The 15,279-nt window shown below is 39.5% G+C and overlaps 1 protein-coding gene across 5 annotated transcripts in view; it reads left to right on the top strand.

The window, feature by feature from the left end:
- Nucleotides 1-15,279, top strand: part of kmt2ca (lysine (K)-specific methyltransferase 2Ca) — a 328,698-nt gene that overhangs the window by 125,909 nt on the left and 187,510 nt on the right. For all 5 annotated transcript variants that reach the window (XM_078424496.1, XM_078424488.1, XM_078424479.1 and 2 more), the window contains exons 5-7: nt 1,175-1,378; nt 13,226-13,356; nt 14,552-14,658. In XM_078424496.1, the coding sequence (XP_078280622.1) occupies nt 1,175-1,378; nt 13,226-13,356; nt 14,552-14,658 (442 nt within the window). The remainder of the gene's footprint in view (nt 1-1,174; nt 1,379-13,225; nt 13,357-14,551; nt 14,659-15,279) is intronic.

Here is a 15,279-nt window from a genome sequence, read left to right as displayed (position 1 = left end):
TTAATCATGCTGTTAAAGGATCTATTCCATTTCGTGTGGCTGATCTACATCAGTTTTTTTTGTCAACAGTTTCAGTTGTGACGCAATAAAAATAGCTTGATTTAGTATAGTACCACAAATCCGTGGATTGTCACCTTCTCGTGGTGGAGAAGCTTGTGTGGTCCTGAGATCGTCTGTAGCTATGCTCCTGGTAGGGTCACCCATGGCGGTACGGTCGAGGAGGAGGTCCCTGACAAAGAACAATCCAAACAAGACCTCAACGGTGGAACAGGCGGTGGATGATGGCTGACTTTAGCAGAGCGAGACAGCGGCTGGGAAGGCGGATGAAGGCTGCAGCAGAAAAGGGTCCCCAGTCGTCTTGGCTTCCATACCACTGGATTCTGACCCAGATCTGTCAAGGACCGTGTGGTGGCTGTCTGTGCACCCTAAATGGACATCCCCCCCCTACATCAAAAATCTTCTAACCCACCTCTCTAACTCCAGGTCCCTCAGGTCGGCCGACTTGGGGCTACTCACTATCCCGCGGTCTAGGCTTAAGCTCAGGGGTGACCGCGCTTTTGCGGTTGCAGCTCCTAGACTGTGGAACAGCATCCCTCTCCCCATCAGAACTGCCCCCTCCATCGACTCCTTTAAGTCCAGGCTCAAAACCTATTTCTACTCCCGAGCGTTTGAGGCTCATTGAGGAGGCGCTGTGAACTGTTTTGTATGTGCTGATATGTCTGTGTGCTACTGTATGTTTCATTTTTTTCCTTAGTACCTAATCAGATGTACAGCACTTTGGTCAACGTGGGTTGTTTTTAAATGTGCTATACAAATAAAATTGACTTGACTTGACCAGTCTCCCCACGTTAAACAGAGACACGCACAGGCGTCCTCAAGGATAGTCATACTCGTTTCGAGTGACCGCCGATGATGATGACCACAAAGATAAAAAGTATGGGAGTATAAAAAGTGGGAAATCAGTTTATTTGCTATTTATGATGCTTCTTGCATTTTATATTTAAATAAAGAAATTCCTCAAAAATCTGTAACAAGTTAATGAGATGGGGATTTTTTCTTTGTCGTATGGTGTGAAATAGCAAATTTTGTGAGGGAATGGGCTTTCGATGTGTCGGGTGGAGAAGATAATATAATTTGGAATCCAATTTTTTAAAATATATTACTCTCCTTGCAGCAATGAACAGCTCTGTGCCTTGTGCTATTGTGGTGAGCGGAGCTCGTTGGGGCAGGGCGAGTTAAAAAGGTTCAGCCCATCTCCAGATTTCACCGTGCTAAGAAAGAGCCCATCTCAAGCAAAGCAAGACAGTACCAACAATTCAGAGGATAGTAATGACAAGAGCCACAAGCAGTGTTCCACGTCACAAAGGCAACAGAAGAAGTGAGTAGATTGTTAATTTTAGTCAAGAGAAAATCCATGTCCTTTTTGTGTGGTTTTGAATTTTTCAAAGTTTTGTTCATTTGGAATCTGTAAACATTTTGCAGTTCTTATTTCAGGATTATATTTGTAAACATTAATCATGTCAGCAATATATCCATTTAAAATATAACACTGATTTCAATGAAACTTCTTCCATTCGCACCAAAGGGACGATGGTGAGTAAGGTGGGCCTAAGATTGGCACGCTATCGTGTACCGTTTTGGCTGTCGTTCAGAAACAAACAAACAAACAAACAAGAGTTTTAGTATATAGATGTGTTTACCATTTGTGTTGCTACAGATGTATACACAAAATTTGTTGATGCAGTAGATTTATGTTTATTATTATCACGTATACCCAGGTATAATCTAAAGCTTTGTTTTTCCATCCTATCTAATCACATCAGATAAACAACACATAAATACAATCAAACATGATTATAATAGGTAGAGCAAAGGGGAAGGTACAAAAAGCAGAATATAGTTCTTGGCGCAACAGTTCCATAGACAAAGTTCAATGTCTGCATTGGGGTAAGGTGAATCGGACAGTATCCAAGCTTTTGAAGCTTTTGGAAGGACTGTTCAGAAACCTGATAACCGAGGGGAAAAAGCTGTTCCTGAGTCTGGTGGTGTGTGCTTTCAAGCTTCTATACCTTTTGCCTGGCAGCACCAGGGAGAAGGAATGACAGGAGTGGGATGAGTCTTTGATTATGTTGGCTGTTTTTCTGAGGTAGCGTGAAGTATAGATGCAGTCAATAGTGGGCAGATTGATCTGTGTGATGGACTGGGCATCATCTAAAACTCTGCAATTTCTTGCGGTCTTGACCAGAGCTATTTCCAAACCAAGCAGTGATGCAACCTCAAGGTATGCTTTCTGTGGCATGTCTATAGAAATTTGTAAAAGTAGTATGTGGAATATACTACTAGCCCCCTCCCTCCCCTCCCTTCCCCCCCCCCCCCCCTTCCTCCCCTCCCCTAAAAAGTAGTGTTTCTTTCTTGGATTAGACAAGTTTGATGTAAGATCAATAAGATTGTTAAGAAGCTGTGCGAATGCAAGTTTTTGGCCTATAATTTTTGCTTGGTTGTTCACTCCTCACTGGTTACTTTCTTGCTTTTTCAGTGCAAAATAACACAAAGAAGGTGATACAGAGCAGACGATTAAAGTGCTTTGAGTGCTGGTTAACCCATTACCCACATTCAAAAAAAGCTGAAAACTGTCAAAAAGCATAAATGTTTGAGTATGTCTAACATTCACAAGCAATGAGCTGTTAAATATTAAACATAATTTAAACATGTAGAACATTAGGATAAATTATCCAATTTAATCCAAAAGAAAGTTACAGGACAGATAACCCTCATTATAAAGGACCATGCGGAGGGGAAGAAGGGGGGGAATGGTGTTTGTTGTTGCCGAGTAACCGAGTAAGAGTTTTCCCCCTATTGAGATCACTGCCCGGGCGCCGGGTCACAATCCTGGATCTGTGTCACAGAGAGTCCAGTGGGACCTCCCTCACTACACTAAGCGCAGTGGCCCAAGAAGGATGTCTGGTACCACCTTGTCCAGCACAGCTTCTGCTGATTCCTGCATTCAGGGATTGAAAGCAAAATGGAAGGTTTGGGGTGGTGGAGTAAGGAAACCCTCTCCCGCTCTAAGTGAGACTCTCGACCAACTGCTCGCCCGGAGTTCAGGGTGAAAGGATATAGATCTTAAACAGTAACTCTGTTTCTCCTTCCAAAGGCGCTGACTACCCTGCTGAGTGTACAAAGTTATTTTTAACACATAAAAATGTATTTTTGGTACAGCAAGCTAAAAATAAAGGCTGTTTTTACATTGTTTGATAGAGTATGATTGCACAAGTGTCAATCAAAGCAATTGCTTGTCAATTTCAATAACCTCCTTTAGTGGAACTAGCAGCCAGTGTTCTTAAAGAGACAGTGGTGTCTAATTACTGTAGGGACTCTCTGCTGTAACCAAAATCACAAAGGTGGACTGTATATTTGCCCTTCCTACTTGTCCTTCTTTCTTGTAAACATCCCTTCAATGAAAGAAAGGACTGAGGGTTCTTGCATTAGGTGTAACCCGGTACAGGAACAATAGACAGCCTCTGGGTTAGATTCGGACCTTACATAAAACTAGAAAATGGTGGTTGGTGCCGGTCAATCATTCCCGTTGGATATTGCTGCATGAGTTCCTAAAGGATTTGTCCTAAATCCAACGTTGTGTCAATGATTGCACAATGTTTAATTCTCTTAATGATCTGCTTCACAAACAAATCATTTTCTGTATACTGCAGAACCTAAATGACAATTAGTCCTGGCTTGATAAGTGCCAAGTAACATTTGCGCCATAAACTGATCTTCAACACCTGTGGTTGTAAATTACTAGAGGGGATCCTGAAGGATAAAGTATCTACATTTGGAAGACACGTTGATTAGGGATAGTCAGTGTGGTTTTGTGCATAGGAGATGGTATCTCACAAATTTGACTGAACCTTTTGAAAATGTAACCAAGAGGGTTGATGAGGGCAGTCTTAGACATAATCTGTATGGATTTAAGAAAGACGTGATAAGGTTGCTCTGAAAGGTTAGATGGAGTGGGATCATCCACAGAATTGGCTTGATGGTAGGAAATTCGTGGTTGAATGGTGTTTATTGAACTGAAGGCCTGTGAATAGTGGTATATCTCAGGGATCAGTGCTGGGCCTATTGCTGTTTATGTATCAATGACTTGGATGAGAATGTACAAGACATGATTAGTAAGTTGGCAGATGACACTAAAATAGGTGGTATTGTAGAGAGTGAAATGGTTATCATGAATTACAGCAGGATCTTGATTAGCTGGGCAAGTGGGCCGAGGAATGGCAAAAGATGTTTAATTGAGATGAGTGTGAGGTGTTGCAAGGTGTTGAGGAAGTCAAACCAGTGCAGATATTCACAGTGATTAATAAAGCCCTGGGGAGTGTTGTAGAGCAGAGATCTAGGAATACAAGTATATATAGTTCCCTAAAGGTGGACTGTGTGATGAAGGCAGCTTTTGGCATGCTGGCCTTCATCGGTCATGGAATTGAGAATAGATGTTGGAACATTATTTTACTGCTGAGGCCACTCTTGGAATATTGTATTCAATTTTGGTCATGTGAAAGGCGGTCTTAGAGGTGTATAAAATTATAAGGGGAATCAATAGGGTGAATACATTCATTCTTTTTCCCAGAATAGGCAAATCAAGAACTAGAGGCCATAGGTCAAAGGTGAGAGGGGAAAGGCTAGTTTTTAACTCACACAGTGGTGGGTACATGAATTGAACTGCTGGAGGAAGTAGTTCAAGCAAGAATAATATCATCATTTAAAATGTGGAAAGGAGGAACTGAAGATGCTGGTTTATAAAAAAAGACAAGGACAATGTGCTGGAGTAACTCACTGGATTAGGCAGCATCCCTGGAGCACAGATGGGGAGCAGTGAAAGATGGTCTCACAAAACATGTCTGAGAGAGGAGGCAAACTTTTTTAAAGCAGGCATACCTTGAGGAGGTTTTGCAGTGGCCCAGTAAAATGTAGAAACAAGGAACTGCAGGTGCTGGTTTACAGAAAAAAACGCTGGTGTGAGTCAGGCAGTATCTCTGGAGCACAGGGGGAGCAATGAGAACATTTAAGTAGATTGGACAGGCAAGTGATTCATGTCCTGACATAGCGTCTTTGACCAATTACAAGGCTTAAGCCAGGAGAATGATTGAATATATCCACATGCCTTAGTGAGTACAGGTATAATAACAATCCAGGAGCCCAATACAATCCAAATCTCCAGGTCTGTGATCATACAGTGGAAACAGTCTGACTTGGTTTGACATACCAAAACAACACCTTATTCTTGTCAGAGTTAAATTCCATTTCTATCAACATTAACGGCATTGGCAGCAAATCATTAATGTAGATAATAAACAACAATGGTTCCAGTGGTGCAAAAGTCTACTCGTCACCATGCTACCGATTAGTAAAACAACCTCCATAATTTCCTTTTGACACCTTCCACCAAGCCGATTTTGAATCCAATTGTCTAGTTTACCTTGGAATCCATGTGAATTTTCAGACGTTCCAGACTAGCTTAATGTAGGAGCTGCTCATGATTTTAAAAACCTATAGAAGGTCACCCCTAGCCTCGACTCCAGAGAAAACCGTCCCAGTCAGGCCTCATAATTCAAGCTCTCTAGTCCCTGCATATCTTTTCTGCATCAGCTCTAACTTAATCACATCCTTCCTCTAGTATGATGCCCAGAACTGCTCACCAACGTCTTGTACTGCTGCAATAAGATGTCCCAACTCTTGAAGTCATTGCTCAGTTCCATGAAGGCAAGCATAACATACTCTGTTTTCGCCACTTTGTCTATTTGTATTGCCATTATCAGGAAACTATATACTTGTACCCAGAGGTCTCCCTGGTCTTCGTGTTGAGGAACCGAACTTATGGACACAGTTGAAGTTCTGAGATTTGTTCTTACAACTAATTTAGTCTGATAATATAATCAGCGAACACTGTATACTCAAAATTGCATTTTTAAACCAAACAAGGAATTGAATTAGCTTAATACTTTAATTACTTCACTTTGGAAAGGTCACAGTTGAAATCACTCTAGATAATTCCAAAACGGCCTTTTGCAAATAGCAATTAATTGAAGCTGGCAGTTAATTGAAGCTGGTGATTCATTCATCTTTCCTGCAAACATTGAATTGTCAACTGGACCTGAAAAGGTTCCCAACCTTCAAGGTAATTTTAATTGCACCACTTCAGTGCACCTGTGTGTGCATTGTGAATTAAAATTCTGTAAAATATTGGCTGCTGTACTTTTGTTGCATTCACTTTTTTCTTTAAAAGTTGTACTATTAATAATTCAAGTAATTATTTTTGTAACTGGCATGATCTTGGCTGGGGATATCATAACAAACAGGGGTGCAGTGCTGCCAGAGCTCATTGGAGCGCCGCTCCGGCACCTCTGTTAAAAAAAAAAGCCAAAATAAACAGTGGGGAATTTTAACTAGCGGGGAATTTAACAACGGCCGCTCCGGCACCAGTGACAGCTCCGGCACCTAAAAAATTAGCACGGCAACACTGATAACAAAGAGATCTTCGGTAAATGTATTATAAAGACAAGCCATGTGCTCTGGTTCAGTAAGTCTTTCTTGGGCCAAAATAATCTGTAACACTAGGCAAAATCCCCATCTGAATCTGCTGAAGTTAATGTAGAGGGGGGTGGGTAGCACAGGCAATTAACAAGGGTACTTTATCCATCTAGATTGTAATGTGTGTATTTATTTGTGAGTGCACGTACAGGTAAAGCTGCACTTTATAATATGGATAACAGTTGTCTGGTTGGACGACACGCAAATGAACTTATTTGAGCAGTTTTATTCCACTGCAGTTTATAACCTTGTGGCCTGGCCGATCTTTCACTTTTAATCTATTTTTATTAAACCATGGGACCAATCGTAACTTAATGGTGAAGTATAAGAAAGCGTGCTAGCAGCAGCAATAGCCATAAAAATGAAATGTCAATCTGTTTAGGCTTACAGTAGTAGACCATATACGTGAAAAATGAAGCAGGATCCCATAGGCCGAACCTTTGAAATTCCACAGACCAGATTAATGATGTGGGATCAATGATCAATCCTACCATGTCCAATCATAAACAGTGTTGGACAATTAAACCATAACTTGAGGATGGCTGCATATGGAGACACAAGGAACTGCAGATGCTGGAATCTTTAGTCGAACACAATGTGCTGGAGTAACTAAGCAGGTCAGACAGCATGACTACAAGATGTGGGCAGGTGATGATTTGGGTATTATATTGCATGATAAGTTGCTTTCATCAGAGTCTATCACTCTAATATAAAACAGGACAGCCATCTGCAGTTTTGAGGTGCTAAGGGCTACATACGGTACTCTTCCTAATACCTCTCCACCTGAGAAGCCAATTCAGTGCACTCTATTTGATGTCAAGGAAAGGCTAAACTCAATAGATTTTTTTTAAAAGTCTTGACATCAAGGCAGTGTATGCCTAAATGAGAAATTAGGATAACTTTTCACCAGCTTGAATCTAGATTTTGAAATGTTACCTTGCAAGCCCATACATGAGTCAAGTCTGTCAAAGAAAAATCAGGAAAAATTGTCTTCCCCCATCAGATTAACCTTCACACAAATCCCTGTTTGGTTGAGTGTTAACTGATTTCGGAAATGGTGAGTTTTGGGACCTAATTAATGATAACTGTAATTTTCCATTGGTGTTCCCACTGCACGAATAAGTAAATAGCAAAAGAAAATGGACAACGCCCATGTTTAGAAAATCCAATGATACTCCCTCCGCCTTACAAGATTCTGATTCTTCACAATCAGAATATCCTGGAAGTCTCCATTGACCAGAAATTTAACCTGAAAAATCACATGAAAGTTATGCCTGCAAAATGTGGTCAGAAAGAGAGCATTGTGCGGTGAATGACAAATCTTTTGACTTTCCATTATTTGAAAGATGCTCCAAAAAATGTAGTGAGAATTTAACTGAATTCTTTCACGCAGATGGCTGTGTATATTGAAGACTGCATAATATTTTCAACATTAATTGAATTGAAAATATGGGGAAGAGATGAAAAAAGCAGAAGAGGCACAGGGTTAGCTATAATTTTATTGAATGCAGTTTTGCAAGGAGTAACGGGTGAATGGTTCACTGATTCTGTTTGTGTTCAGGGGTGTGATGGAATACTCTCAAGTTGCATGAATGATTGCAAGCTTAGCAACGCTTGAACATTTGAGACACAATTTATAGGGACCTTGTACATTGTTCCAGAATTCAGACCAGTTGATTTCTTAGTGTTTGTTGTCATGAGAATTGAAAATACAGCAAAGTAAATGAGGCTATGAGGGAATCTGGTAGCAATTGTGGATTGTAAGATAATTAGGGGTTGTGCATCAGGAGTTTGTAGTTTGAAATTGAGGCTGTAAGGGTTGATGCGCTGGTTTCAGGGCAGCCAGAATTACAATGATAAATCGATTGTGTACAATTAAGGTCAGCCACCAAGACCACTGAGTAAATCTTAAATTATTATGACTTTAATTAGGTTGGCCAGGAATGATAGTGGGATGTTAACAAATGGGGAACAGGGTGATAAGCATGAAAATAGAATTAGTAATGCTCTCTTCCCTATCTTATTTTAGAATAGTAATCCTGTCAAACTTGTGTTCTGTAAGCCAAGCCTAATGATCTGTCGATATGATTTCAAGTGTTATCAGCTGTGTAATTTAAATTCAGTTTCATTTTAAAGCTGAAAAAAACAAATATCAACTTCTAAAATAATGGTTCAATGAACAAATTGTTTGTTCTTTGATAGAAGTGTTCTATCTGTTCTTACACACCAAGTCATGTCATATATGTGACTTTAAGCCAAAAGTAATGTGCTTAATAACTGGTCTCTAAAATTGCCTACTACACCTGTCAGTTCTATCAAATCACTACAAAAAACAGTTGGAAGACTAAAATTGAACAAATCAGTTAGAATCAACCTTAATACCAAATGGAACAAATGCACTGAGCTCAGTCAGTTTCATAAAGTGCATACATAAGTATCTTGAGTCTTGTGCTAAAATTGAATGAGCTTTCCTCTAGTCAAAATATTATCTGCATCTGATGTGATATGATGCTTCAAGAACTAGGGCTATGTACCTCCCTTTGAAACTGGATTTTTGACTTCCTCGTCAGCAGACTTCAATCGGTGCGATCGGTAACAACTTCTCCTTTCACTGACCATAAATACAGGCACACCTCAAGGCTGCATGCTTACTCTTTGTACCCACGACTGTTGCTAAGCACAGTTCCAATGCCATCTATAAATTAGCCAATGACACCACTATTGTTAGCCAAATCACCATTGAGGTGGTGGTGAGTCATTCATTGTACACAAGAGATGGAACACCTGGTTGAGTGGTGTCACAATAACAGCCTCTTATGCAAGAAAACCAGGTAACTAATCGTTGATTTCAGAAATGGGAAGTTGGGAGACCATCTACCAGTGTACAAAGGGGGGTTGGCAGTGGGGAGAGTTCAAATTCCTGAGCACTAAGGTATTGAGCCCAACAGTGGTTGGGGAGGAGGGGGATGACCGAACCAGGGAGTCGTGGAGAGTGATCCTTGTGGAACTCAGAAACGGGTGGGGAGCGGAAGATGTTTGACTGGTGGTGGGATCGCATTGTAGCTGGCAGAAATGTCAATGAATGATGTGTTGGATGCGGAGGCTAATGGGGTGAAAGGTGAGGGAACTATCCCTGTTCTTTCTTTTGGGGGAATGGGGGGCGGGGGGGTGGGGTCGTAAGAGCTGAAGTGTGGGATATAGAGGAGATATGAGTGAGGGCTTAACCTTTGAGGGAAAGGCGTGTTTCTGGGAAAAAGCAGGACATTTCAGATGCTCTGGAGTGGAAAGCATCATCTCAAGAACATTGCAATATAGACGGAGAAACTGTATATATATGATATTATATGATATGATATGATATGACAGCGGCCTTGCAAGGCAGATGATGGGTACCGGTTGCAGTCTTTTAGTTTTAGAGATGCGGCATGAAAACAGGCCTTTCAGCCCACTAAGTCCAGCCGATCAGCAATCAACTGTACACTAGTTGTATCCTACTCACGTGGGGCAATTTACAAAAGCCTATAAACCTGCAGGCCTTTGGAATGTGGGAGGAAACCAAAGCACCCAGAAGAAACCCACGTGGTCACAGGGAGAACATACAAACGCCATACAGACAGCACACATAGTCAAGATCGAACACGGTTCTCTGGCACTGTAAGACAGCAACTCTACTGCTGAGTCACTGTGCTGCCCTGTCGGTGGATTTGCTGTAGATATCATTGGACCATTTCTCTTCCGAGCTGCAGCTAAGAGATCAAGAAAGGGAGAGAGGTGTTGGAAATGGTCCACATGAATTTAAGGGCAGGGTAAAAGTTAGTGGCAAAGTTGATGACATTTTGCATGGTTACAGGAGACAACCCCATCCTAGTTGAGAAGAGTTGGAAAATGGTGCTGGGGTAGGCTTGTAACAAAGACTACACCACATAGCCAACAAAGTGGCAGGCATAGGTGCCTGCATAAAGTCCAAAAGATTATCCATGGAAACATCTTTAATTGAAGAAGGTGAGAGGAATCAAAAGAGAAATTAAGAGTGAGAACAAGTTCTGCCAAGTGGAGAAACCATTAGTTGTGAACATTGTTTGTCCAGCATCCGGATTTTAACACAGGGGAGTACAGCACAGGAATGGACCCTTCAACCCACAATGTTTGTGCCGAACATGATGCCAACTTAAACTGATCTCATCTCCCTGTACATTATCCATATCCCTCTACTCCCTGCACTTCCATATGCCTATCTAAAGGCCTTTTAAATGGCACTAACAGATCTGTCTCCACCACCACACCTTCCTCTGCGTATCCCCATTAAAATTTCCCCCTCTCACCTTATAAGCTATGCCCTCTAGTGTTGGACATTTCCACCCTGGGGATGAAAAGGTTCTGACTGTCTACCCTATCTACGCCTCTCAATAATTTAATATACGTCTATCAAGTCACCCCTCAGCCTTTGTTCCAGTGACCGAGATTTATTTCTCATTAAACATTCTGAATGTTGCATCCAAGTACTTTGGTTCTCATTAGTCTCATCTTCCTTCTCCACAACCCCTGTCCATGCCCCGTACTGTATCTTGGGGCAGTCTATTATGTTTGAATAATCAAAATATTTTATTCAACCCTGAATTTAGTTTTCAACTGCACATTGCTCCATTTGGAAATGCAGCTACTTCCAAATCAGCAACAATGCCTATTAGAGCTCTCAATGGACTTTTATAACAGCTTACTTCCAGATATTGAAAATTAAATTAGAAATCTTAAGCTGCCATGGTAAGTACAATCTTTGGACTATTAGTGTAGGCTTGTAGTCGACTGGTTACAAAACAGCCAATCCTCTGAGTCACCACTGACAACACATGGGAGATCTGCTAATTAATAGTAAATATTTGGGGACTTTGAATTTTATTATCTTGTTGCAAATTTGGAAAGTGCCACAGCTGCAACGATTCATTAAAGGATGATGTGAATAAATTAGAATAATTTTTACAAGTTTTGTATTGAGTCACCAGCTTCATGCATTAAACATGCAGTGTGATTTATAGTTCAGTACAATTATACATAATTTTATGCAATAACTACTATAGAGACTGTATGAAGGTGTGACTTGTGCACCAATCTTTTAATATTAACTTCTTTGATTGCAAATAAATGTTTTAGTTGTATGATCATTCATGGCAAACAGTAAAATTAATGTTTCAGATATTAGGTTAAGAATATTTTTTGAAAAAGATGCATCAAGTCTGAAAGCAGTGAATTGGGAGAGGGTTGTTTCAGTGAGATGTTAAGCAATCCAGCTCAGAAGGATTAGAAACAAAAACTGATAGGTTAAAATAATTAAATAGTTTATTACACATTATCTATTGAGAATTAGATAGGCGTCTATGTATTGCTTGCTAATTTTAAATGATTAAAAATCAATACATTTTTGAAAAACAAAATTTAAATACCAAAACATTTGAACAATGTTTAGAGACAATTATTACAAAAAGGAAAATGATAAAAAAATATATTTCAAGCTGTTGTATCTTCTATCCGATGGGCGAAAGGAGAAGAGAGGATGACTGGAGTGAAAGGGAACTTGGTTATGTTGGCTGCTTTCCTGAGGCAGTGTGAAGTATAGAAGATAGGGAGGCTGGTCTGTGCAATGGACTGGGCTTACATCTACGTCTGCAATTTCTTGCGGGAGTGCTGTTCCCTAACCAAGCTGTGATGCAACCCAAAAGTATGGCTTCCATGGTGCATTTGGATATGGAAGGGCTGCTTAGATGGTGGTGAAGGAAGAGTTGTAGGGATAAATGTTCCTTTGGTTGCAGGGAAAGTGCCAGGGGAGGGGGAGCGATAGGTGGTTAGGGTTGAGTGAACCAAGGAGTCACAGAGAGAATGATCCTAGCTGAAAGTGGTCTGGAATGGATGTTGCTTGTGATGGGATAAATTAACATTATTCATTTTGGTTCTAAAACAGAAAGAAGATCATTATATATTGATAAATTGGAAAAAGTGAGGTACAATGAGACCTAGATATCTTTGCATAAAGATATCTTTGCATGTAAGGCAGCAACTCTGCCTCTGTTCCACTGTGCACTCTACTCTTGCTGCTATTTTTTATTTGACTACATTAATAAATACTTGTTTTGACATAGTCTAAATTCCTGTTGTTTTTGTCATGTAAAATTACTCATTTGAAACAATAAACTTAAATTAGCCGAGAATTCTTACTTATCAATTAGATTGTAGTTTTAAAGGCATGGCTCTGTGTGGAAAACAGATAATAGATAATAGTCTTAATTGATGTAACAGATGTTAGTAGTAGTAGCACTGTGATATCTGAATAATGGTTTGTTCCAATGGTTCAATGGCTTGCCTAATTCAGGTAATGGGGTGCTTTTAAATAAGATCTCCAAAACCATAAAGGTGATCCATGGGCAAAATAATGATCACACTAGCCAAGGCAGGGAAGAATTCTTCCCACAGCAAGTTGTTTTACAACATAATTGTTGTGTGTTAAGTTTTCACCAGTTCACAATGTAAAGGTGCCATTTAGACTTGCTATTTAAATTGCAGAGTATGAAGACATAATATTAGTTTTGAAACAAAATGCGCCAAATATTTTGAATAGCTTGAAATCATGGAAACTGTTTTATTCTAGGTCTCCTTCCCACACTGCACCTGCTACTGTTCCAGCGGCACCCGAAGAACAGATATGCAGATTTTGGGACGAACTCAGTCAAGTTGGCCTTCCTGATGATGCTGATGTTCAGACCTTATTTGAGCCTTCAGGTATGAATAATAAATAGATATATTATTTTCTCTAGTTATCTAATTCCCTTTATTAATTACAAGTCAACATCCACATATTCTAATTATCAATTGTGTGAAAAATTTGTGCTCCATTGTCCTTCCTGTTTCAAATCCCTGGCATTTGTGGAATGCAGAAAAAACTTTCATTATTTGTCCTGTTTGAAAGGTACATGAACCTTTCAACGATAATTTTTGAAGAATAGATCATGATTGATTATTTTTAAGTGTTTTCCTACATGAGATCCGAAGTAATCTTGTTGCATTTGTAATAAATTGTGACTTTTCATAATATTTTCTCTTTTTTTAGGAACACTGGCTTGTTTATCAAAATTTTATTTTTGTTGCTATGTAATATAACTTTCTATTATACAAGATATATGGCAGTTCTACTATTTTCTATGGGATGTTCAACACGTGTTCAAAACGGACTTATAAATTGGCATTATTTGAAGTATTCATGGAAAATAGAAGTGTACCGTTAAGATGTGCTGGGTCAACAGTATATTTTACTGTTGTGGCTCTGATTTCCATCAGTAATGTCTGTTTATTACCTGCTAGTATTAATTTGGAATATGCAACCTAAATGTTGCTTCCTGACTTTAAAAAAAATGTGTGTATCGCCAAATAAATTGTCCTGATGTAACTAGTTTATTTACATCTTAGTTGGTTACATCTTGCACAGTTTGTTTACATCTTACTTGGCTTTAAAATAATACATAGTTACCAATAGAAGTGAAATAACTATCAATTTTTGGGTAGAATATATGAAGGGTAGAAGCAGGAGATGGCTATTTAGCCATTCATACCTGCTCAACCATGCAGTAACACCTTTTTCCTGGGTGCCAGTTTCCTGTACTAAACCACTATTACTCTTTCCCTTAATTTCCCAAAAATCTATCGACTTGCTTTAGTAGCTGGATCTTCGCAGCCCTTTACTTAAGAGATTTCAAAAGATCACTGATTTCATTTTATCTCAGTCCTAATTCGCTGATGTTGTCATTTTTAGACTTGAGCCTGAGAAACATAATCTTTTGACCTACTATTATGCTTCCACGAGACTTCTTGTTTTTCATTTAAACTCAGTATAGATCAGAAATTAGTCCTAAAAAGATCATGTATTGGGAAATGGGTAGGTAAGCATGTTCAACAAATGAATTATTAATCTTTTTCACAGGCCACTGTTGGGTCCACCATTGTTGTGCAGCATGGTCTTCTGGAGTGTGTCAGAAGGAACAGGTATTGGTGAATGTAGACAAAGCTGTTCTCTCAGGGAATACAGAGGTAAGTTGAAACGGGAAAAGAAGTGAACAAAAAATCATAACCTTGGAACAGCTGCAGCAATTGTGCTGATTATAAAACGTTATCTCACTAAGTAGATGATATTTTAGCACCAATTCAATGAAAATTATAACGTTACCGCATATTGAGTTGTTTGGATATTCAAGTTATGTTGCATCTCATTTCTAGAGCTTCTTGATTTTAAACCAAAAGCAAGGTTTTGTCTGTCTCTCTTTGTTTTATGAAAATTAAATGAGGAGCACCTTATCTTATGCAAACATACGAGATCCTAATGTGGCATGGCAGGGGGGATGTTGGGATGTTTTCACTAATGGGGAGTCTCAAAGAAGGGGACATAACTACAAGAGAAGGGTCCAATCATTTAAAACTAAGTCATGTAGAAGTTCACGTGGATGCGTTCAATGTAAAGCCTGTTTTATTTCTGTTTTAAATGAGTTTAGTAACTCAGTGTGTAATTGGGGCAGCCGTCTCTGTGGCTTTTTACTGTTTGATACACTATCAGTTGTTTTTAGATGATTGAAAGAAATAGATTTATCCTAAGATATACTCCTGACATTTTAAGATATCAACAATAAAATCTTTAGTGGTTTCTGAGTGTCACAT

Source organism: Rhinoraja longicauda, chromosome 2 (genome assembly GCF_053455715.1).
Source record: "Rhinoraja longicauda isolate Sanriku21f chromosome 2, sRhiLon1.1, whole genome shotgun sequence".
Taxonomy (NCBI): Eukaryota; Metazoa; Chordata; class Chondrichthyes; order Rajiformes; family Arhynchobatidae; genus Rhinoraja; species Rhinoraja longicauda.
This window is presented reverse-complemented; position numbering and strand designations above follow the sequence as displayed.